This window comes from Syngnathus typhle, linkage group LG16 (assembly GCF_033458585.1).
Source record: "Syngnathus typhle isolate RoL2023-S1 ecotype Sweden linkage group LG16, RoL_Styp_1.0, whole genome shotgun sequence".
Lineage (NCBI taxonomy): Eukaryota > Metazoa > Chordata > Actinopteri > Syngnathiformes > Syngnathidae > Syngnathus > Syngnathus typhle.
Window position 1 is genome coordinate 4,655,366 of NC_083753.1, and position 25,702 is coordinate 4,681,067.

At 32.1% G+C, this 25,702-nt stretch overlaps 2 protein-coding genes across 4 annotated transcripts in view; one reads left to right on the forward strand and one right to left on the reverse strand.

Annotated features, from left to right (window-relative positions):
* Positions 1 to 452: 452 nt before the first annotated feature.
* Positions 453 to 25,702, reverse strand: part of LOC133168929 (WD repeat domain phosphoinositide-interacting protein 4-like) — a 187,193-nt gene continuing 161,943 nt past the window's right edge. The window contains exons 2-11 of one of the 3 annotated variants that reach the window (XM_061300649.1): positions 3,651 to 3,725; positions 3,481 to 3,585; positions 3,316 to 3,421; positions 3,139 to 3,233; positions 2,983 to 3,062; positions 2,698 to 2,906; positions 2,506 to 2,607; positions 2,263 to 2,408; positions 1,987 to 2,186; positions 454 to 597 (exon numbers count right to left, since the gene is read on the reverse strand). In XM_061300649.1, coding sequence (XP_061156633.1) covers positions 2,077 to 2,186; positions 2,263 to 2,408; positions 2,506 to 2,607; positions 2,698 to 2,906; positions 2,983 to 3,062; positions 3,139 to 3,233; positions 3,316 to 3,421; positions 3,481 to 3,585; positions 3,651 to 3,708 — 1,011 coding nt within the window. In that variant the 5' untranslated portion in view covers positions 3,709 to 3,725 and the 3' untranslated portion in view covers positions 454 to 597; positions 1,987 to 2,076. Of the gene's footprint in view, positions 598 to 1,986; positions 2,409 to 2,505; positions 2,608 to 2,697; positions 2,907 to 2,982; positions 3,063 to 3,138; positions 3,234 to 3,315; positions 3,422 to 3,480; positions 3,586 to 3,650; positions 3,726 to 25,702 lie in introns of all 3 variants that reach the window. The other 2 variants (XM_061300650.1, XM_061300647.1) reach the window with 2 other exon arrangements.
* LOC133168930 (EKC/KEOPS complex subunit LAGE3-like) lies at positions 883 to 1,907 on the forward strand. Its single transcript, XM_061300651.1, has 3 exons — positions 883 to 1,024; positions 1,211 to 1,339; positions 1,415 to 1,907. The coding sequence occupies exons 1-3, from the start codon at positions 981 to 983 to the stop codon at positions 1,617 to 1,619; spliced, it is 378 nt and encodes a 125-aa protein (XP_061156635.1). The 5' UTR covers positions 883 to 980; the 3' UTR covers positions 1,620 to 1,907.

Here is a 25,702-nt window from a genome sequence, read left to right on the forward strand (position 1 = left end):
GTGCAGTCAGACGCGCGCAGACGTGGTTGCACAGGTCAATCCACGGTTTCCATACAAAGGAGCTGATGAGGAGAGCTTAAGTGTGGCTCGGAATAAAACAACTTAGTGTAGGCGCAAAAATAATAATAATGCATTCAATTCATATAGTGTTTTTCAAGGATCCAAAGACGCTTCAATGCTCTGTCTGTTGGTTTTCATTCAGCCTGACCAATTCCGGCTTAAAAACAGCCCAGTTTGGTTCTAAATTGGACCAACCCAAGTACAGTGAAACCTTGGCTTACGAACATCTATGTATACTTGGCAACTTTTTGGGGTCTTGAGATGGTTTTCCCCCTCTGAGTCATTGTCTCCTTTTGTCCTCCCTCTATCGTTCACAGAGTCCTTTGACCATGTGTTGGTTGTTGGGTTTCACTTTCAAAGAGGACTAAGTAAAAAAAAAAAAGTTTTTTTAAAGAGGACGAAACAAACGCCTGCCTTACCTCCTTGTTGTGACTTCAGCACGCTTCTGGAATGAGGATTTGGAAGAATGTTCTGTCGGCGCGTCCTCGGATGAGCTACTCACACGTGCATGCGCACAGGTGACTTTGACAGCTCCTCCTCAGAAAAAAGAGAAAAAAAAGAGCAAAGAATCTGCCACAAATCTTTGCGTTGAAGAAACCGAAGAACTGTGAGCGAAACATTTAGCTTGTGTCAGAAGTCATCAAAGATACAAAGCGTGTATGATTTGGCAAAGGATAAACATATCAACCCACCCCGAACTATAGGCCTGGGACTGAGGTCCGCCACAAGCTCACACAACTTCATAGTACATACATTTGTGGTCGGTCACTCAACCGCGCAGAAGAAATAAATATCCTCCGAACCCGATGGTCGACTTTTGTGCGCTGTCTGCTCTACCGCTAGGGGGCGGCCGCGCGGGAGGGCGAGCAACGAGTGTGCTCCGATTACTCGGACGAAGAAGGCTTCCGCAGACAAATAACATGGCGGCGCCCGAGAGCGGCGAGCAAGCGAGCCAATTGGAATTGTATCCTTGGATTGCAGTGATGTTGAAGCGTCGAGAGTTCTCTTTGCAGTTTCAGCCAAACTAGCAATAAGGTTATCGCGTCTCCGACGTCTCTGGGCCTGATTCTCCGCGAGCGAGCTTGGCTTCTTTCCTGAGCGCTGACGTCGAGTCACTCGCACACGTTTCCTTGACCCTCCCCTTTTCTAGCTCGCTGCAAGTTCCCTTCCAGTCGGCGCGCCAGGCTGCTGTGGCTCTGCGCTCGCTGAGTCCCGACCGCGAGCCCCGGCGAGGAGGCGTCCGCAAGCGGCTGACGCTCGCCGGGAGTGTGCTCAGCGCGTGAGGAGCCTTCGCCCGGCCCCGCTGCCGTCGCCCGCACGCCCACCCGCCAGTGACCTCTTGTGACCTTTTCAGGAAGTGGCGTGCAGAGCAAGCTCGCGTCCTTCGCGTATCCGTCAACTCCTTCCTGGAGCACCTCGACCTGGTCTTGGAGACCATGCGTGCCTTTCCCGCCGACGTCGGACAGGATCCTCACAGCGTTCTTGGTCGTCCACCTTCGATGGACACGCGAGGGCCCGCCTTCATGGAAAACTTCAGCGAGCCGATGCTGCGTTCTTGATTTAAAGTTTTTAGCGTTAAGCATGTTTATCCTTTTTTTTCCTAAGTTGATTTCATCGCGCGCTTGATTACTGGCGTCAGCTATTGCCCAAAATGTCGCCACGAGCTGCTGTAGACGCAAGGCAGCCAAGCCAGCGCTCCGTTGGTTTTGCTCTGACCATTGTGCTCGTCTGCGTTGGGGCAGGGTATTTTTGGTTCTTATTTAAATGTTTTTCCCCTGATCTCACGTGTGCTTCATGTGTAAATGTACGTATCATTTTGCTTTGAATAAAAACAGAAGTCGCCTGCCTTTTTCTTTTTTTTTCTGGTTTGCTTCCTTTGTTCAGTTTGTGTCAAAGTACAAATGAAATCGCAGGGGTGTGATGGACCTGCCGAACCGCAAAAGGTGACACCTGGCTTCACTTGAAGTGTCCTGCCGTTTCTTCCTTGGGTCCTTCCCCGTTTCCTTCCGTCCTGGATCAAAAGTCGTCGTCGTTGCAAATGTCCAAGTAGACGTCAAAGGCTTCTCGGTTGCAGTTTCCGTCGGGCGTGAAGACGTACTTGTGGAAGGTGCCGTCCACGCAGATGGCTGCCATAGAGAGCAAAGGAAATGTTAGAGGCGAAATGTGGCCGGTGCGCAGCAAACGACGACCCCTCCCTCGGACCGATGACGGAGTTGACGTTCTTGGATGTGTTCTTCCCGAAGGCGCAGATGCAGGCGCACTCGGCGGGCACGGTGAAGCTGGCCAGCGACCACTGGCTGTCCACGTACTGGCCGATGACGGGGCCCACCTTGCCCACGCGCGCCAACCTGGCAGGCGCACACGCACGTTGAAGAGGGAGTGGGCGAGGGAGCGGGGCGGCGGCCTTACGCGGAGCGGCGGCCTTACGCGGAGCGGCGGTCTTACGCGGAGCGGCGGTTAAGTTTGGTGTCTTTCAGGGCGAAGATGTGGACCGTCCCTTTGTCACTGGATGCGCACAAGAAGGACGAGTCGTGACTGAAGTTGAGGCTGTGCAGGTGCGGGGAGGGGACATGGTCAGCGGTGAGCAAACCGACAATTCAAAAAAATAATAATAATAAGGGGGGGGGGCACGCTTACCAGTAGAGCGTGGCGGGGTCGGTGCCTCGCCGCAGCTCCACCAGTTTGTCGCGGCTGCTGGTGTCAAAGAGGCGTATGAGCGTCCCCTTGCGAGAGGCCGAGGCGGCCACGCTTCCCGGCTGGTTGAGCGCCAGGCAGGCGATCTCGCTCTGGTGCGCGTTGATGGTGAACGGCGCCGACGACGTCCCGGGCTTGCTGTTGGACAGGTCCTGGAGGGCGGGAGCGGACTAATGACGGCGACGCAGGCTCTCCCGCGTACGCTTGGAAGTGTGAGGGGCAATTTACCGCCAGCTGCAGACTTCCACATTTGTGTCCCGGGAAAACCAGCAGCTGCTTGTCCAGACTCGGACACAAGTCGCACAGACCTGGTGGAAAAGCAGACGCTAATAAAAGGAAGCCGCGCGACTGACTGGCCGAGCGCTCGCTGGCTCACTCGCTCACCTTTGGGGTTGTCGCGCGTATCAAACTCAAAGAGCTTGAGCGGCTTGTCGGGTAAGCTGTACACATAGATCCTGTTCTTCAACACCATGACGATCCTGGGAGGAGGCAGCCCGCCAATTTGTTTGCTTTCAACGTTTGCGCTCCTCTCGGCCAGTTTAGCGAGCCGCCGCCACTCACTTGTCGTGTCGCATCCGGACCGCCAGCACCGGCTTGGTGAAGGTGAACTCCAGGACCAGCTTGTCTTTGGCGTCTCGGGAATCGCACGCGTCATCCCAGATCAGCACTGAAAAGTCACACCGGTTGGCTTCATGGTCGTGCTCGCCCAATTCAAAAGGCACCCACCGGATATCTCAGAGAACTTGGGGCTGACTCCGCCCCCGACCACGGCCAGCAGGTTGGAGCGATGCAGCATGGAGCACGACGCCACGCTGCCCACCTGCTCGTGATCTGCAAAGCAGACGGCGGGCCATGTTAGCAGGCGCCCGGCCAGCGCCGAGCAGCAAGACGCTCACCCAAGTGGCCCTTCTCCATCAAAGGCTCCACATTGTAAATGCGCACACCAGACTCCATGGAGCAGCAGAAACAACCTAAAAGCAAAGCAACGACTGTCACATCTCCAATCCGGTCATGCATTTTCAACATGGCGTGTGGCGTTCAGGACTCTCGGCCTAAATTGTCAGTCTGTGGGAATGGCCCGTTGTCTACTTGGTTTCCAGTCCTTGCCCAAAGACAGCCGGGCTAGGCTACAGCGATACCTGTTCTGCGGATGGACGAGTAGGGGGCACACTGCAAACGATTTTGGAGCGATCTGGCAAAAAATGCCCGTCGCATGTTGATCAAATTTTATTTGAAACATTGCTCGTGCCTGCAAAGACTGGCTGGAAGCGCGTTACGATTTATAGACCAGAAATAGACGTCTAAAATAGGTTGATTTTTAGATCTAAAATAGGTTGATATATAAGACCTAAAATAGACGCCTAAATTAGGTTGATTTATAGACCCTTAGGTTGATTTATAGACCTAAAGTAGACGCTTAAAATAGGTTTATTTTTAGATCTAAAATAGGTTGATATATAGACCTAAAATAGACGATTTATAGACCAGAAATAGACGTCTAAAATAGGTTGATTTTTAGATCTAAAATAGGTTGATATATAGACCTAAAATAGACGCCTAAATTAGGTTGATTTATAGACCCTTAGGTTGATTTATAGACCTAAAGTAGACGTTTAAAATAGATCTAAAATAGGTTGATTTATAGACCAGAAATAGACGTCTAAAATAGGTTGATTTTTAGATCTAAAATAGGTTGATATATAGACCTAAAATAGACGCCTAAATTAGGTTGATTTATAGACCCTTAGGTTGATTTATAGACCTAAAGTAGACGTTTAAAATAGGTTTATTTTTAGATCTAAAATAGGTTGATATATAGACCTAAAATAGACGATTTATAGACCAGAAATAGACGTCTAAAATAGGTTGATTTTTAGATCTAAAATAGGTTGATATATAGACCTAAAATAGACGCCTAAATTAGGTTGAATTATAGACCCTTAGGTTGATTTATAGACCTAAAGTAGACGTTTAAAATAGGTTTATTTTTAGATCTAAAATAGGTTGATATATAGACCTAAAATAGACGATTTATAAACCAGAAATAGACGTCTAAAATAGGTTGATTTTTAGATCTAAAATAGGTTGATATATAGACCTAAAATAGACGCCTAAATTAGGTTGATTTATAGACCTAAAGTAGACGTTTAAAATAGATCTAAAATAGGTTGATTTATAGACCAAAAATAGACGTCTAAAATAGGTTGATTTTTAAACCAAAAATAGACGTCTGAAAAAGGTTGATTTTTAAACCAAAAATAGACGTCTAAAAAAGGTTGATTTTAAAACAAAAAATAGACGTCTAAAATAGGTTGATTTTTAAACCAAAAATAGACGTCTAAAATAGGTTGATTTTTAAACCAAATCTAGACGTCTAAAATAGGTTGATTTTTAAACCAGAAATAGACGTCTAAAATAGGTTGATTTTTAGATCTAAAATAGGTTGATATATAGACCTAAAATGGACACCTAAATTAGGTTGATTTATAGACCCTTAGGTTGATTTATAGACCTAAAGTAGACGTTTAAAATAGGTTTATTTATAGATCTAAAATAGGTTGATTTATAGACCAGAAATACACGTCTAAAATAGGTTGATTTTTTTAGATCTAAAATAGGTTGATATATAGACCTAAAATAGACCCCTAGATTGGGTTGATTTATAGACCTAACGTAGACGTTTAAAATAGGTTTATTTATAGATCTAAAATAGGTTGATTAATAGACCAGAAATAGACGTCTAAAATAGGTTGATTTTTAGATCTAAAATAGGTTGATATATAGACCTAAAATAGACGCCTAAATTAGGTTGATTTATAGACCCTTAGGTTGATTTATAGACCTAAAGTAGACGTTTAAAATAGGTTTAATTATAGATCTAAAATAGACCAGAAATAGACGTCTAAAATAGGTTGATTTTTAGATCTAAAATAGGTTGATATATAGACGTAAAATAGACGCCTAAATTAGGTTGATTTATAGACCCTTAGGTTGATTTATAGACCTAAAGTAGACGTTTAAAATAGATCTAAAATAGGTTGATTTATAGACCAGAAATAGACGTCTAAAATAGGTTGATTTTTAGATCTAAAATAGGTTGACATATAGACCTAAAATAGACGCCTAAATTAGGTTGATTTATAGACCCTTAGGTTGATTTATAGACCTAAAGTAGACGTTTAAAATAGGTTTATTTATAGATCTAAAATAGGTTGATTTATAGACCAGAAATAGACGTCTAAAATAGGTTGATTTTTAGATCTAAAATAGGTTGATATATAGACCTAAAATAGACGCCTAAATTAGGTTGATTTATAGACCCTTAGGTTGATTTATAGACCTAAAGTAGACGTTTAAAATAGGTTTAATTATAGATCTCAAATAGACCAGAAATAGACGTCTAAAATAGGTTGATTTTTAGATCTAAAATAGGTTGATATATAGACCTAAAATAGACGCCTAAATTAGGTTGATTTATAGACCATTAGGTTGATTTATAGACCTAAAGTAGACGTTTAAAATAGGTTTATTTTTAGATCTAAAATAGGTTGATATATAGACCTAAAATAGACGATTTATAGACCAGAAACAGACGTCTAAAATAGGTTGATTTTTAGATCTAAAATAGGTTGATATATAGACCTAAAATAGACGCCTAAATTAGGTTGATTTATAGACCCTTAGGTTGATTTATAGACCTAAAGTAGACGTTTAAAATAGGTTTATTTATAGATCTAAAATAGACCAGAAATAGACGTCTAAAATAGGTTGATTTTTAGATCTAAAATAGGTTGATATATAGACCTAAAATAGACGCCTAAATTAGGTTGATTTATAGACCCTTAGGTTGATTTATAGACCTAAAGTAGACGTTTAAAATAGGTTTAATTATAGATCTCAAATAGACCAGAAATAGACGTCTAAAATAGGTTGATTTTTAGATCTAAAATAGGTTGATATATAGACCTAAAATAGACGATTTATAGACCAGAAATAGACGTCTAAAATAGGTTGATTTTTAGATCTAAAATAGGTTGATATATAGACCTAAAATAGACGCCTCAATTAGGTTGATTTATAGACCCTTAGGTTGATTTACAGACCTAAAGTAGACGTTTAAAATAGGTTTATTTTTAGATCTAAAATAGGTTGATATATAGACCTAAAATAGACGATTTATAAACCAGAAATAGACGTCTAAAATAGGTTGATTTTTAGATCTAAAATAGGTTGATATATAGACCTGAAATAGACGCCTAAATTAGGTTGATTTATAGACCTAAAGTAGACGTTTAAAATAGATCTAAAATAGGTTGATTTATAGACCAGAAATAGACGTCTAAAATAGGTTGATTTTTAGATCTAAAATAGGTTGATATATAGACCTAAAATAGACGCCTAAATTAGGTTGATTTATAGACCCTTAGGTTGATTTATAGACCTAAAGTAGACGTTTAAAATAGGTTTAATTATAGATCTCAAATAGATGTCTAAAATAGGTTTATTTTTAGATCTAAAATAGGTTGATATATAGACCTAAAATAGACGATTTATAGACCAGAAATAGACGTCTAAAATAGGTTGATTTTTTAGATCTAAAATAGGTTGATATATAGACCTAAAATAGACGCCTAGATTAGGTTGATTTATAGACCCTTAGGTTGATTTATAGACCTAACGTAGACGTTTAAAATAGGTTTATTTATAGATCTAAAATAGGTTGATTTATAGACCAGAAATAGATGTCTAAAATAGGTTGATTTTTAGATCTAAAATAGGTTGATATATAGACCTAAAATAGACGCCTAAATTAGGTTGATTTATAGACCCTTAGGTTGATGTATAGACCTAAAGTAGACGTTTAAAATAGATCTAAAATAGGTTGATTTATAGACCAGAAATAGACGTCTAAAATAGGTTGATTTTTAGATCTAAAATAGGTTGATATATAGACCTAAAATAGACGCCTAAGTTAGGTTGATTTATAGACCTAAAGTAGACGTTTAAAATAGCTTTAATTATAGATCTCAAATAGACCAGAAATAGACGTCTAAAATAGGTTGATTTTTAAATCTAAAATAGGTTGATATATAGACCTAAAATAGACGATCTATAGACCAGAAATAGACGTCTAAAATAGGTTGATTTTTAGATCTAAAATAGGTTGATATATAGACCTAAAATACATGCCTAAATTAGGTTGATTTATAGACCCTTAGGTTGATTTATAGGCCTAAAGTAGACGTTTAAAATAGGTTGATTTTTAGATCTAAAATAGGTTGATATATAGACCTAAAATAGACGATTTATAGACCAGAAATAGACGTCTAATATAGGTTGATTTTTAGATCTAAAATAGGTTGATATATAGACCTAAAATAGACGCCTAAATTAGGTTGATTTATAGACCTAAAGTAGACGTTTAAAATAGATCTAAAATAGGTTGATTTATAGACCAGAAATAGACGTCTAAAATAGGTTGATTTTCAGATCTAAAATAGGTTGATATATAGACCTAAAATAGACGCCTAAATTAGGTTGATTTATAGACCCTTAGGTTGATTTATAGACCTAAAGTAGACGTTTAAAATAGATCTAAAATAGGTTGATTTATAGACCAGAAATAGACGTCTAAAATAGGTTGATTTTTTAGATCTAAAATAGGTTGATATATAGACCTAAAATAGACACCTAGATTAGGTTGATTTATAGACCCTTAGGTTGATTTATAGACCTAACGTAGACGTTTAAAATAGGTTTAATTATAGATCTAAAATAGGTTGATTTATAGACCAGAAATAGACGTCTAAAATAGGATGATTTTTAGATCTAAAATAGGTTGATATATAGACCTAAAATAGACGCCTAAATTAGGTTGATTTATAGACCCTTAGGTTGATTTATAGACCTAAAGTAGACGTTTAAAATAGATCTAAAATAGGTTGATTTATAGACCAGAAATAGACGTCTAAAATAGGTTGATTTTTAGATCTAAAATAGGTTGATATATAGACCTAAAATAGACGCCTAAATTAGGTTGATTTATAGACCCTTAGGTTGATTTATAGACCTAAAGTAGACGTTTAAAATAGATCTAAAATAGGTTGATTTATAGACCAGAAATAGACGTCTAAAATAGGTTGATATATAGACCTAAAATAGACGCCTAACTTAGGTTGATTTATAGACCCTTAGGTTGATTTATAGACCTAAAGTAGACGTTTAAAATAGGTTTATTTATAGATCTAAAATAGACCAGAAATAGACGTCTAAAATAGGTTGATTTTTAGATCTAAAATAGGTTGATATATAGACCTAAAATAGACGCCTAAATTAGGTTGATTTATAGACCCTTAGGTTGATTTATAGACCTAAAGTAGACGTTTAAAATAGATCTAAAATAGGTTGATTTATAGACCAGAAATAGACGTCTAAAATAGGTTGATTTTTAGATCTAAAATAGGTTGATATATAGACCTAAAATAGACGCCTAAATTAGGTTGATTCATAGACCCTTAGGTTGATTAATAGACCTAAAGTAGACGTTTAAAATAGGTTTAATTATAGATCTAAAATAGACCAGAAATAGACGTCTAAAATAGGTTGATTTCTAGATCTAAAATAGGTTGATATATAGACCTAAAATGGACACCTAAATTAGGTTGATTTATAGACCCTTAGGTTGATTTATAGACCTAAAGTAGACGTTTAAAATAGGTTTATTTATAGATCTAAAATAGGTTGATTTTATAGATTTAAAATAGGTTGATATATAGACCTAAAATAGACGCCTATATTAGGTTGATTTATAGACCCTTAGGTTGATTTATAGACCTAACGTAGACGTTTAAAATAGGTTTATTTATAGATCTAAAATAGGTTGATTAATAGACCAGAAATAGACGTCTAAAATAGGTTGATTTTTAGATCTAAAATAGGTTGATATATAGACCTAAAATAGACGCCTAAATTAGGTTGATTTATAGACCCTTAGGTTGATTAATAGACCTAAAGTAGACGTTTAAAATAGGTTTAATTATAGATCTAAAATAGACCAGAAATAGACGTCTAAAATAGGTTGATTTTTAGATCTAAAATAGGTTGATATATAGACCTAAAATACATGCCTAAATTAGGTTGATTTATAGACCCTTAGGTTGATTTATAGGCCTAAAGTAGACGTTTAAAATAGGTTGATTTTTAGATCTAAAATAGGTTGATATATAGACCTAAAATAGACGATTTATAGACCAGAAATAGACGTCTAATATAGGTTGATTTTTAGATCTAAAATAGGTTGATATATAGACCTAAAATAGACGCCTAAATTAGGTTGATTTATAGACCTAAAGTAGACGTTTAAAATAGATCTAAAATAGGTTGATTTATAGACCAGAAATAGACGTCTAAAATAGGTTGATTTTCAGATCTAAAATAGGTTGATATATAGACCTAAAATAGACGCCTAAATTAGGTTGATTTATAGACCCTTAGGTTGATTTATAGACCTAAAGTAGACGTTTAAAATAGATCTAAAATAGGTTGATTTATAGACCAGAAATAGACGTCTAAAATAGGTTGATTTTTTAGATCTAAAATAGGTTGATATATAGACCTAAAATAGACACCTAGATTAGGTTGATTTATAGACCCTTAGGTTGATTTATAGACCTAACGTAGACGTTTAAAATAGGTTTATTTATAGATCTAAAATAGGTTGATTTATAGACCAGAAATAGACGTCTAAAATAGGATGATTTTTAGATCTAAAATAGGTTGATATATAGACCTAAAATAGACGCCTAAATTAGGTTGATTTATAGACCCTTAGGTTGATTTATAGACCTAAAGTAGACGTTTAAAATAGATCTAAAATAGGTTGATTTATAGACCAGAAATAGACGTCTAAAATAGGTTGATTTTTAGATCTAAAATAGGTTGATATATAGACCTAAAATAGACGCCTAAATTAGGTTGATTTATAGACCCTTAGGTTGATTTATAGACCTAAAGTAGACGTTTAAAATAGATCTAAAATAGGTTGATTTATAGACCAGAAATAGACGTCTAAAATAGGTTGATATATAGACCTAAAATAGACGCCTAAATTAGGTTGATTTATAGACCCTTAGGTTGATTTATAGACCTAAAGTAGACGTTTAAAATAGGTTTATTTATAGATCTAAAATAGACCAGAAATAGACGTCTAAAATAGGTTGATTTTTAGATCTAAAATAGGTTGATATATAGACCTAAAATAGACGCCTAAATTAGGTTGATTTATAGACCCTTAGGTTGATTTATAGACCTAAAGTAGACGTTTAAAATAGATCTAAAATAGGTTGATTTATAGACCAGAAATAGACGTCTAAAATAGGTTGATTTTTAGATCTAAAATAGGTTGATATATAGACCTAAAATAGACGCCTAAATTAGGTTGATTCATAGACCCTTAGGTTGATTAATAGACCTAAAGTAGACGTTTAAAATAGGTTTAATTATAGATCTAAAATAGACCAGAAATAGACGTCTAAAATAGGTTGATTTTTAGATCTAAAATAGGTTGATATATAGACCTAAAATGGACACCTAAATTAGGTTGATTTATAGACCCTTAGGTTGATTTATAGACCTAAAGTAGACGTTTAAAATAGGTTTATTTATAGATCTAAAATAGGTTGATTTTATAGATTTAAAATAGGTTGATATATAGACCTAAAATAGACGCCTATATTAGGTTGATTTATAGACCCTTAGGTTGATTTATAGACCTAACGTAGACGTTTAAAATAGGTTTATTTATAGATCTAAAATAGGTTGATTAATAGACCAGAAATAGACGTCTAAAATAGGTTGATTTTTAGATCTAAAATAGGTTGATATATAGACCTAAAATAGACGCCTAAATTAGGTTGATTTATAGACCCTTAGGTTGATTTATAGACCTAAAGTAGACGTTTAAAATAGGTTTAATTATAGATCTCAAATAGACCAGAAATAGACGTCTAAAATAGGTTGATTTTTAGATCTAAAATAGGTTGATATATAGACGTAAAATAGACGCCTAAATTAGGTTGATTTATAGACCCTTAGGTTGATTTATGGACCTAAAGTAGACGTTTAAAATAGATCTAAAATAGGTTGATTTATAGACCAGAAATAGACGTCTAAAATAGGTTGATTTTTAGATCTAAAATAGGTTGATATATAGACCTAAAATAGACGCCTAAATTAGGTTGATTTATAGACCCTTAGGTTGATTTATAGACCTAAAGTAGACGTTTAAAATAGGTTTATTTATAGATCTAAAATAGGTTGATTTATAGACCAGAAATAGACGTCTAAAATAGGTTGATTTTTAGATCTAAAATAGGTTGATATATAGACCTAAAATAGACGCCTAAATTAGGTTGATTTATAGACCCTTAGGTTGATTTATAGACCTAAAGTAGACGTTTAAAATAGGTTTAATTATAGATCTCAAATAGACCAGAAATAGACGTCTAAAATAGGTTGATTTTTAGATCTAAAATAGGTTGATATATAGACCTAAAATAGACGATTTATAGACCAGAAATAGACGTCTAAAATAGGTTGATTTTTAGATCTAAAATAGGTTGATATATAAACCTAAAATAGACGCCTAAATTAGGTTGATTTATAGACCCTTAGGTTGATTTATAGACCTAAAGTAGACGTTTAAAATAGGTTTATTTTTAGATCTAAAATAGGTTGATATATAGACCTAAAATAGACGATTTATAGACCAGAAATAGACGTCTAAAATAGGTTGATTTTTAGATCTAAAATAGGTTGATATATAGACCTAAAATAGACGCCTAAATTAGGTTGAATTATAGACCCTTAGGTTGATTTATAGACCTAAAGTAGACGTTTAAAATAGGTTTATTTTTAGATCTAAAATAGGTTGATATATAGACCTAAAATAGACGATTTATAAACCAGAAATAGACGTCTAAAATAGGTTGATTTTTAGATCTAAAATAGGTTGATATATAGACCTAAAATAGACGCCTAAATTAGGTTGATTTATAGACCTAAAGTAGACGTTTAAAATAGATCTAAAATAGGTTGATTTATAGACCAAAAATAGACGTCTAAAATAGGTTGATTTTTAAACCAAAAATAGACGTCTGAAAAAGGTTGATTTTTAAACCAAAAATAGACGTCTAAAATAGGTTGATTTTTTTTTAACCAAAAATAGACGTCTAAAATAGGTTGATTTTTAAACCAAATCTAGACGTCTAAAATAGGTTGATTTTTAAACCAGAAATAGACGTCTAAAATAGGTTGATTTTTAGATCTAAAATAGGTTGATATATAGACCTAAAATGGACACCTAAATTAGGTTGATTTATAGACCCTTAGGTTGATTTATAGACCTAAAGTAGACGTTTAAAATAGGTTTATTTATAGATCTAAAATAGGTTGATTTATAGACCAGAAATATACGTCTAAAATAGGTTGATTTTTTTAGATCTAAAATAGGTTGATATATAGACCTAAAATAGACCCCTAGATTAGGTTGATTTATAGACCCTTGGGTTGATTTATAGACCTAACGTAGACGTTTAAAATAGGTTTATTTATAGATCTAAAATAGGTTGATTAATAGACCAGAAATAGACGTCTAAAATAGGTTGATTTTTAGATCTAAAATAGGTTGATATATAGACCTAAAATAGACGCCTAAATTAGGTTGATTTATAGACCCTTAGGTTGATTTATAGACCTAAAGTAGACGTTTAAAATAGGTTTATTTATAGATCTAAAATAGGTTGATTTATAGACCAGAAATAGACGTCTATAATAGGTTGATTTTTAGATCTAAAATAGGTTGATATATAGACCTAAAATAAACGCCTAAATTAGGTTGATTTATAGACCCTTAGGTTGATTTATAGACCTAAAGTAGACGTTTAAAATAGATCTAAAATAGGTTGATTTATAGACCAGAAATAGACGTCTAAAATAGGTTGATTTTTAGATCTAAAATAGGTTGATATATAGACCTAAAATAGACGATTTATAGACCAGAAATAGACGTCTAAAATAGGTTGATTTTTAGATCTAAAATAGGTCGATATATAGACCTAAAATAGACGCCTAAATTAGGTTGATTTATAGACCCTTAGGTTGATTTATAGACCTAAAGTAGACGTTTAAAATAGATCTAAAATAGGTTGATTTATAGACCAGAAATAGACGTCTAAAATAGGTTGATTTTCAGATCTAAAATAGGTTGATATATAGACCTAAAATAGACGCCTAAATTAGGTTGATTTATAGACCCTTAGGTTGATTTATAGACCTAAAGTAGACGTTTAAAATAGATCTAAAATAGGTTGATTTATAGACCAGAAATAGACGTCTAAAATAGGTTGATTTTTTAGATCTAAAATAGGTTGATATATAGACCTAAAATAGACACCTAGATTAGGTTGATTTATAGACCCTTAGGTTGATTTATAGACCTAACGTAGACGTTTAAAATAGGTTTATTTATAGATCCAAAATAGGTTGATTTATAGACCAGAAATAGACGTCTAAAATAGGATGATTTTTAGATCTAAAATAGGTTGATATATAGACCTAAAATAGACGCCTAAATTAGGTTGATTTATAGACCCTTAGGTTGATTTATAGACCTAAAGTAGACGTTTAAAATAGATCTAAAATAGGTTGATTTATAGACCAGAAATAGACGTCTAAAATAGGTTGATTTTTAGATCTAAAATAGGTTGATATATAGACCTAAAATAGACGCCTAAATTAGGTTGATTTATAGACCCTTAGGTTGATTTATAGACCTAAAGTAGACGTTTAAAATAGATCTAAAATAGGTTGATTTATAGACCAGAAATAGACGTCTAAAATAGGTTGATATATAGACCTAAAATAGACGCCTAAATTAGGTTGATTTATAGACCCTTAGGTTGATTTATAGACCTAAAGTAGACGTTTAAAATAGGTTTATTTATAGATCTAAAATAGACCAGAAATAGACGTCTAAAATAGGTTGATTTTTAGATCTAAAATAGGTTGATATATAGACCTAAAATAGACGCCTAAATTAGGTTGATTTATAGACCCTTAGGTTGATTTATAGACCTAAAGTAGACGTTTAAAATAGATCTAAAATAGGTTGATTTATAGACCAGAAATAGACGTCTAAAATAGGTTGATTTTTAGATCTAAAATAGGTTGATATATAGACCTAAAATAGACGCCTAAATTAGGTTGATTCATAGACCCTTAGGTTGATTAATAGACCTAAAGTAGACGTTTAAAATAGGTTTAATTATAGATCTAAAATAGACCAGAAATAGACGTCTAAAATAGGTTGATTTTTAGATCTAAAATAGGTTGATATATAGACCTAAAATGGACACCTAAATTAGGTTGATTTATAGACCCTTAGGTTGATTTATAGACCTAAAGTAGACGTTTAAAATAGGTTTATTTATAGATCTAAAATAGGTTGATTTTATAGATTTAAAATAGGTTGATATATAGACCTAAAATAGACGCCTATATTAGGTTGATTTATAGACCCTTAGGTTGATTTATAGACCTAACGTAGACGTTTAAAATAGGTTTATTTATAGATCTAAAATAGGTTGATTAATAGACCAGAAATAGACGTCTAAAATAGGTTGATTTTTAGATGTAAAATAGGTTGATATATAGACCTAAAATAGACGCCTAAATTAGGTTGATTTATAGACCCTTAGGTTGATTTATAGACCTAAAGTAGACGTTTAAAATAGGTTTAATTATAGATCTAAAATAGACCAGAAATAGACGTCTAAAATAGGTTGATTTTTAGATCTAAAATAGGTTGATATATAGACGTAAAATAGACGCCTAAATTAGGTTGATTTATAGACCCTTAGGTTGATTTATGGACCTAAAGTAGACGTTTAAAATAGATCTAAAATAGGTTGATTTATAGACCAGAAATAGACGTCTAAAATAGGTTGATTTTTAGATCTAAAATAGGTTGATATATAGACCTAAAATAGACGCCTAAATTAGGTTGATTTATAGACCCTTAGGTTGATTTATAGACCTAAAGTAGACGTTTAAAATAGGTTTATTTATAGATCTAAAATAGGTTGATTTATAGACCAGAAATAGACGTCTAAAATAGGTTGATTTTTAGATCTAAAATAGGTTGATATATAGACCTAAAATAGACGCCTAAATTAGGTTGATTTATAGACCCTTAGGTTGATTTATAGACCTAAAGTAGACGTTTAAAATAGGTTTAATTATAGATCTCAAATAGACCAGAAATAGACGTCTAAAATAGGTTGATTTTTAGATCTAAAATAGGTTGATATTTAGACCTAAAATAGACGATTTATAGACCAGAAATAGACGTCTAAAATAGGTTGATTTTTAGATCTAAAATAGGTTGATATATAGACCTAAAATAGACGCCTAAATTAGGTTGATTTATAGACCCTTAGGTTGATTTATAGACCTAAAGTAGACGTTTAAAATAGGTTTATTTTTAGATCTAAAATAGGTTGATATATAGACCTAAAATAGACGATTTATAGACCAGAAATAGACGTCTAAAATAGGTTGATTTTTAGATCTAAAAAAGGTTGATATATAGACCTAAAATAGACGCCTAAATTAGGTTGAATTATAGACCCTTAGGTTGATTTATAGACCTAAAGTAGACGTTTAAAATAGGTTTATTTTTAGATCTAAAATAGGTTGATATATAGACCTAAAATAGACGATTTATAAACCAGAAATAGACGTCTAAAATAGGTTGATTTTTAGATCTAAAATAGGTTGATATATAGACCTAAAATAGACGCCTAAATTAGGTTGATTTATAGACCTAAAGTAGACGTTTAAAATAGATCTAAAATAGGTTGATTCATAGACCAAAAATAGACGTCTAAAATAGGTTGATTTTTAAACCAAAAATAGACGTCTGAAAAAGGTTGATTTTTAAACCAAAAATAGACGTCTAAAAAAGGTTGATTTTAAAACCAAAAATAGACGTCTAAAATAGGTTGATTTTTAAACCAAAAATAGACTTCTAAAATAGGTTGATTTTTAAACCAAATCTAGACGTCTAAAATAGGTTGATTTTTAAACCAGAAATAGACGTCTAAAATAGGTTGATTTTTAGATCTAAAATAGGTTGATATATAGACCTAAAATGGACACCTAAATTAGGTTGATTTATAGACCCTTAGGTTGATTTATAGACCTAAAGTAGACGTTTAAAATAGGTTTATTTATAGATCTAAAATAGGTTGATTTATAGACCAGAAATACACGTCTAAAATAGGTTGATTTTTTTAGATCTAAAATAGGTTGATATATAGACCTAAAATAGACCCCTAGATTGGGTTGATTTATAGACCTAACGTAGACGTTTAAAATAGGTTTATTTATAGATCTAAAATAGGTTGATTAATAGACCAGAAATAGACGTCTAAAATAGGTTGATTTTTAGATCTAAAATAGGTTGATATATAGACCTAAAATAGACGCCTAAATTAGGTTGATTTATAGACCCTTAGGTTGATTTATAGACCTAAAGTAGACGTTTAAAATAGGTTTAATTATAGATCTAAAATAGACCAGAAATAGACGTCTAAAATAGGTTGATTTTTAGATCTAAAATAGGTTGATATATAGACGTAAAATAGACGCCTAAATTAGGTTGATTTATAGACCCTTAGGTTGATTTATAGACCTAAAGTAGACGTTTAAAATAGATCTAAAATAGGTTGATTTATAGACCAGAAATAGACGTCTAAAATAGGTTGATTTTTAGATCTAAAATAGGTTGATATATAGACCTAAAATAGACGCCTAAATTAGGTTGATTTATAGACCCTTAGGTTGATTTATAGACCTAAAGTAGACGTTTAAAATAGGTTTATTTATAGATCTAAAATAGGTTGATTTATAGACCAGAAATAGACGTCTAGAATAGGTTGATTTTTAGATCTAAAATAGGTTGATATATAGACCTAAAATAGACGCCTAAATTAGGTTGATTTATAGACCCTTAGGTTGATTTATAGACCTAAAGTAGACGTTTAAAATAGGTTTAATTATAGATCTCAAATAGACCAGAAATAGACGTCTAAAATAGGTTGATTTTTAGATCTAAAATAGGTTGATATATAGACCTAAAATAGACGCCTAAATTAGGTTGATTTATAGACCATTAGGTTGATTTATAGACCTAAAGTAGACGTTTAAAATAGGTTTATTTTTAGATCTAAAATAGGTTGATATATAGACCTAAAATAGACGATTTATAGACCAGAAACAGACGTCTAAAATAGGTTGATTTTTAGATCTAAAATAGGTTGATATATAGACCTAAAATAGACGCCTAAATTAGGTTGATTTATAGACCCTTAGGTTGATTTATAGACCTAAAGTAGACGTTTAAAATAGGTTTATTTATAGATCTAAAATAGACCAGAAATAGACGTCTAAAATAGGTTGATTTTTAGATCTAAAATAGGTTGATATATAGACCTAAAATAGACGCCTAAATTAGGTTGATTTATAGACCCTTAGGTTGATTTATAGACCTAAAGTAGACGTTTAAAATAGGTTTAATTATAGATCTCAAATAGACCAGAAATAGACGTCTAAAATAGGTTGATTTTTAGATCTAAAATAGGTTGATATATAGACCTAAAATAGACGATTTATAGACCAGAAATAGACGTCTAAAATAGGTTGATTTTTAGATCTAAAATAGGTTGATATATAGACCTAAAATAGACGCCTCAATTAGGTTGATTTATAGACCCTTAGGTTGATTTACAGACCTAAAGTAGACGTTTAAAATAGGTTTATTTTTAGATCTAAAATAGGTTGATATATAGACCTAAAATAGACGATTTATAAACCAGAAATAGACGTCTAAAATAGGTTGATTTTTAGATCTAAAATAGGTTGATATATAGACCTGAAATAGACGCCTAAATTAGGTTGATTTATAGACCTAAAGTAGACGTTTAAAATAGATCTAAAATAGGTTGATTTATAGACCAGAAATAGACGTCTAAAATAGGTTGATTTTTAGATCTAAAATAGGTTGATATATAGACCTAAAATAGACGCCTAAATTAGGTTGATTTATAGACCCTTAGGTTGATTTATAGACCTAAAGTAGACGTTTAAAATAGGTTTAATTATAGATCTCAAATAGATGTCTAAAATAGGTTTATTTTTAGATCTAAAATAGGTTGATATATAGACCTAAAATAGACGATTTATAGACCAGAAATAGACGTCTAAAATAGGTTGATTTTTTAGATCTAAAATAGGTTGATATATAGACCTAAAATAGACGCCTAGATTAGGTTGATTTATAGACCCTTAGGTTGATTTATAGACCTAACGTAGACGTTTAAAATAGGTTTATTTATAGATCTAAAATAGGTTGATTTATAGACCAGAAATAGATGTCTAAAATAGGTTGATTTTTAGATCTAAAATAGGTTGATATATAGACCTAAAATAGACGCCTAAATTAGGTTGATTTATAGACCCTTAGGTTGATGTATAGACCTAAAGTAGACGTTTAAAATAGATCTAAAATAGGTTGATTTATAGACCAGAAATAGACGTCTAAAATAGGTTGATTTTTAGATCTAAAATAGGTTGATATATAGACCTAAAATAGACGCCTAAGTTAGGTTGATTTATAGACCTAAAGTAGACGTTTAAAATAGCTTTAATTATAGATCTCAAATAGACCAGAAATAGACGTCTAAAATAGGTTGATTTTTAAATCTAAAATAGGTTGATATATAGACCTAAAATAGACGATCTATAGACCAGAAATAGACGTCTAAAATAGGTTGATTTTTAGATCTAAAATAGGTTGATATATAGACCTAAAATACATGCCTAAATTAGGTTGATTTATAGACCCTTAGGCTGATTTATAGGCCTAAAGTAGACGTTTAAAATAGGTTGATTTTTAGATCTAAAATAGGTTGATATATAGACCTAAAATAGACGATTTATAGACCAGAAATAGACGTCTAATATAGGTTGATTTTTAGATCTAAAATAGGTTGATATATAGACCTAAAATAGACGCCTAAATTAGGTTGATTTATAGACCTAAAGTAGACGTTTAAAATAGATCTAAAATAGGTTGATTTATAGACCAGAAATAGACGTCTAAAATAGGTTGATTTTCAGATCTAAAATAGGTTGATATATAGACCTAAAATAGACGCCTAAATTAGGTTGATTTATAGACCCTTAGGTTGATTTATAGACCTAAAGTAGACGTTTAAAATAGATCTAAAATAGGTTGATTTATAGACCAGAAATAGACGTCTAAAATAGGTTGATTTTTTAGATCTAAAATAGGTTGATATATAGACCTAAAATAGACACCTAGATTAGGTTGATTTATAGACCCTTAGGTTGATTTATAGACCTAACGTAGACGTTTAAAATAGGTTTATTTATAGATCTAAAATAGGTTGATTTATAGACCAGAAATAGACGTCTAAAATAGGATGATTTTTAGATCTAAAATAAGTTGATATATAGACCTAAAATAGACGCCTAAATTAGGTTGATTTATAGACCCTTAGGTTGATTTATAGACCTAAAGTAGACGTTTAAAATAGATCTAAAATAGGTTGATTTATAGACCAGAAATAGACGTCTAAAATAGGTTGATTTTTAGATCTAAAATAGGTTGATATATAGACCTAAAATAGACGCCTAAATTAGGTTGATTTATAGACCCTTAGGTTGATTTATAGACCTAAAGTAGACGTTTAAAATAGATCTAAAATAGGTTGATTTATAGACCAGAAATAGACGTCTAAAATAGGTTGATATATAGACCTAAAATAGACGCCTAAATTAGGTTGATTTATAGACCCTTAGGTTGATTTATAGACCTAAAGTAGACGTTTAAAATAGGTTTATTTATAGATCTAAAATAGACCAGAAATAGACGTCTAAAATAGGTTGATTTTTAGATCTAAAATAGGTTGATATATAGACCTAAAATAGACGCCTAAATTAGGTTGATTTATAGACCCTTAGGTTGATTTATAGACCTAAAGTAGACGTTTAAAATAGATCTAAAATAGGTTGATTTATAGACCAGAAATAGACGTCTAAAATAGGTTGATTTTTAGATCTAAAATAGGTTGATATATAGACCTAAAATAGACGCCTAAATTAGGTTGATTCATAGACCCTTAGGTTGATTAATAGACCTAAAGTAGACGTTTAAAATAGGTTTAATTATAGATCTAAAATAGACCAGAAATAGACGTCTAAAATAGGTTGATTTTTAGATCTAAAATAGGTTGATATATAGACCTAAAATGGACACCTAAATTAGGTTGATTTATAGACCCTTAGGTTGATTTATAGACCTAAAGTAGACGTTTAAAATAGGTTTATTTATAGATCTAAAATAGGTTGATTTTATAGATTTAAAATAGGTTGATATATAGACCTAAAATAGACGCCTATATTAGGTTGATTTATAGACCCTTAGGTTGATTTATAGACCTAACGTAGACGTTTAAAATAGGTTTATTTATAGATCTAAAATAGGTTGATTAATAGACCAGAAATAGACGTCTAAAATAGGTTGATTTTTAGATCTAAAATAGGTTGATATATAGACCTAAAATAGACGCCTAAATTAGGTTGATTTATAGACCCTTAGGTTGATTTATAGACCTAAAGTAGACGTTTAAAATAGGTTTAATTATAGATCTCAAATAGACCAGAAATAGACGTCTAAAATAGGTTGATTTTTAGATCTAAAATAGGTTGATATATAGACGTAAAATAGACGCCTAAATTAGGTTGATTTATAGACCCTTAGGTTGATTTATGGACCTAAAGTAGACGTTTAAAATAGATCTAAAATAGGTTGATTTATAGACCAGAAATAGACGTCTAAAATAGGTTGATTTTTAGATCTAAAATAGGTTGATATATAGACCTAAAATAGACGCCTAAATTAGGTTGATTTATAGACCCTTAGGTTGATTTATAGACCTAAAGTAGACGTTTAAAATAGGTTTATTTATAGATCTAAAATAGGTTGATTTATAGACCAGAAATAGACGTCTAAAATAGGTTGATTTTTAGATCTAAAATAGGTTGATATATAGACCTAAAATAGACGCCTAAATTAGGTTGATTTATAGACCCTTAGGTTGATTTATAGACCTAAAGTAGACGTTTAAAATAGGTTTAATTATAGATCTCAAATAGACCAGAAATAGACGTCTAAAATAGGTTGATTTTTAGATCTAAAATAGGTTGATATATAGACCTAAAATAGACGATTTATAGACCAGAAATAGACGTCTAAAATAGGTTGATTTTTAGATCTAAAATAGGTTGATATATAAACCTAAAATAGACGCCTAAATTAGGTTGATTTATAGACCCTTAGGTTGATTTATAGACCTAAAGTAGACGTTTAAAATAGGTTTATTTTTAGATCTAAAATAGGTTGATATATAGACCTAAAATAGACGATTTATAGACCAGAAATAGACGTCTAAAATAGGTTGATTTTTAGATCTAAAATAGGTTGATATATAGACCTAAAATAGACGCCTAAATTAGGTTGAATTATAGACCCTTAGGTTGATTTATAGACCTAAAGTAGACGTTTAAAATAGGTTTATTTTTAGATCTAAAATAGGTTGATATATAGACCTAAAATAGACGATTTATAAACCAGAAATAGACGTCTAAAATAGGTTGATTTTTAGATCTAAAATAGGTTGATATATAGACCTAAAATAGACGCCTAAATTAGGTTGATTTATAGACCTAAAGTAGACGTTTAAAATAGATCTAAAATAGGTTGATTTATAGACCAAAAATAGACGTCTAAAATAGGTTGATTTTTAAACCAAAAATAGACGTCTGAAAAAGGTTGATTTTTAAACCAAAAATAGACGTCTAAAATAGGTTGATTTTTTTTTAACCAAAAATAGACGTCTAAAATAGGTTGATTTTTAAACCAAATCTAGACGTCTAAAATAGGTTGATTTTTAAACCAGAAATAGACGTCTAAAATAGGTTGATTTTTAGATCTAAAATAGGTTGATATATAGACCTAAAATGGACACCTAAATTAGGTTGATTTATAGACCCTTAGGTTGATTTATAGACCTAAAGTAGACGTTTAAAATAGGTTTATTTATAGATCTAAAATAGGTTGATTTATAGACCAGAAATATACGTCTAAAATAGGTTGATTTTTTTAGATCTAAAATAGGTTGATATATAGACCTAAAATAGACCCCTAGATTAGGTTGATTTATAGACCCTTGGGTTGATTTATAGACCTAACGTAGACGTTTAAAATAGGTTTATTTATAGATCTAAAATAGGTTGATTAATAGACCAGAAATAGACGTCTAAAATAGGTTGATTTTTAGATCTAAAATAGGTTGATATATAGACCTAAAATAGACGCCTAAATTAGGTTGATTTATAGACCCTTAGGTTGATTTATAGACCTAAAGTAGACGTTTAAAATAGGTTTATTTATAGATCTAAAATAGGTTGATTTATAGACCAGAAATAGACGTCTATAATAGGTTGATTTTTAGATCTAAAATAGGTTGATATATAGACCTAAAATAAACGCCTAAATTAGGTTGATTTATAGACCCTTAGGTTGATTTATAGACCTAAAGTAGACGTTTAAAATAGATCTAAAATAGGTTGATTTATAGACCAGAAATAGACGTCTAAAATAGGTTGATTTTTAGATCTAAAATAGGTTGATATATAGACCTAAAATAGACGATTTATAGACCAGAAATAGACGTCTAAAATAGGTTGATTTTTAGATCTAAAATAGGTCGATATATAGACCTAAAATAGACGCCTAAATTAGGTTGATTTATAGACCCTTAGGTTGATTTATAGACCTAAAGTAGACGTTTAAAATAGATCTAAAATAGGTTGATTTATAGACCAGAAATAGACGTCTAAAATAGGTTGATTTTCAGATCTAAAATAGGTTGATATATAGACCTAAAATAGACGCCTAAATTAGGTTGATTTATAGACCCTTAGGTTGATTTATAGACCTAAAGTAGACGTTTAAAATAGATCTAAAATAGGTTGATTTATAGACCAGAAATAGACGTCTAAAATAGGTTGATTTTTTAGATCTAAAATAGGTTGATATATAGACCTAAAATAGACACCTAGATTAGGTTGATTTATAGACCCTTAGGTTGATTTATAGACCTAACGTAGACGTTTAAAATAGGTTTATTTATAGATCCAAAATAGGTTGATTTATAGACCAGAAATAGACGTCTAAAATAGGATGATTTTTAGATCTAAAATAGGTTGATATATAGACCTAAAATAGACGCCTAAATTAGGTTGATTTATAGACCCTTAGGTTGATTTATAGACCTAAAGTAGACGTTTAAAATAGATCTAAAATAGGTTGATTTATAGACCAGAAATAGACGTCTAAAATAGGTTGATTTTTAGATCTAAAATAGGTTGATATATAGACCTAAAATAGACGCCTAAATTAGGTTGATTTATAGACCCTTAGGTTGATTTATAGACCTAAAGTAGACGTTTAAAATAGATCTAAAATAGGTTGATTTATAGACCAGAAATAGACGTCTAAAATAGGTTGATATATAGACCTAAAATAGACGCCTAAATTAGGTTGATTTATAGACCCTTAGGTTGATTTATAGACCTAAAGTAGACGTTTAAAATAGGTTTATTTATAGATCTAAAATAGACCAGAAATAGACGTCTAAAATAGGTTGATTTTTAGATCTAAAATAGGTTGATATATAGACCTAAAATAGACGCCTAAATTAGGTTGATTTATAGACCCTTAGGTTGATTTATAGACCTAAAGTAGACGTTTAAAATAGATCTAAAATAGGTTGATTTATAGACCAGAAATAGACGTCTAAAATAGGTTGATTTTTAGATCTAAAATAGGTTGATATATAGACCTAAAATAGACGCCTAAATTAGGTTGATTCATAGACCCTTAGGTTGATTAATAGACCTAAAGTAGACGTTTAAAATAGGTTTAATTATAGATCTAAAATAGACCAGAAATAGACGTCTAAAATAGGTTGATTTTTAGATCTAAAATAGGTTGATATATAGACCTAAAATGGACACCTAAATTAGGTTGATTTATAGACCCTTAGGTTGATTTATAGACCTAAAGTAGACGTTTAAAATAGGTTTATTTATAGATCTAAAATAGGTTGATTTTATAGATTTAAAATAGGTTGATATATAGACCTAAAATAGACGCCTATATTAGGTTGATTTATAGACCCTTAGGTTGATTTATAGACCTAACGTAGACGTTTAAAATAGGTTTATTTATAGATCTAAAATAGGTTGATTAATAGACCAGAAATAGACGTCTAAAATAGGTTGATTTTTAGATGTAAAATAGGTTGATATATAGACCTAAAATAGACGCCTAAATTAGGTTGATTTATAGACCCTTAGGTTGATTTATAGACCTAAAGTAGACGTTTAAAATAGGTTTAATTATAGATCTAAAATAGACCAGAAATAGACGTCTAAAATAGGTTGATTTTTAGATCTAAAATAGGTTGATATATAGACGTAAAATAGACGCCTAAATTAGGTTGATTTATAGACCCTTAGGTTGATTTATGGACCTAAAGTAGACGTTTAAAATAGATCTAAAATAGGTTGATTTATAGACCAGAAATAGACGTCTAAAATAGGTTGATTTTTAGATCTAAAATAGGTTGATATATAGACCTAAAATAGACGCCTAAATTAGGTTGATTTATAGACCCTTAGGTTGATTTATAGACCTAAAGTAGACGTTTAAAATAGGTTTATTTATAGATCTAAAATA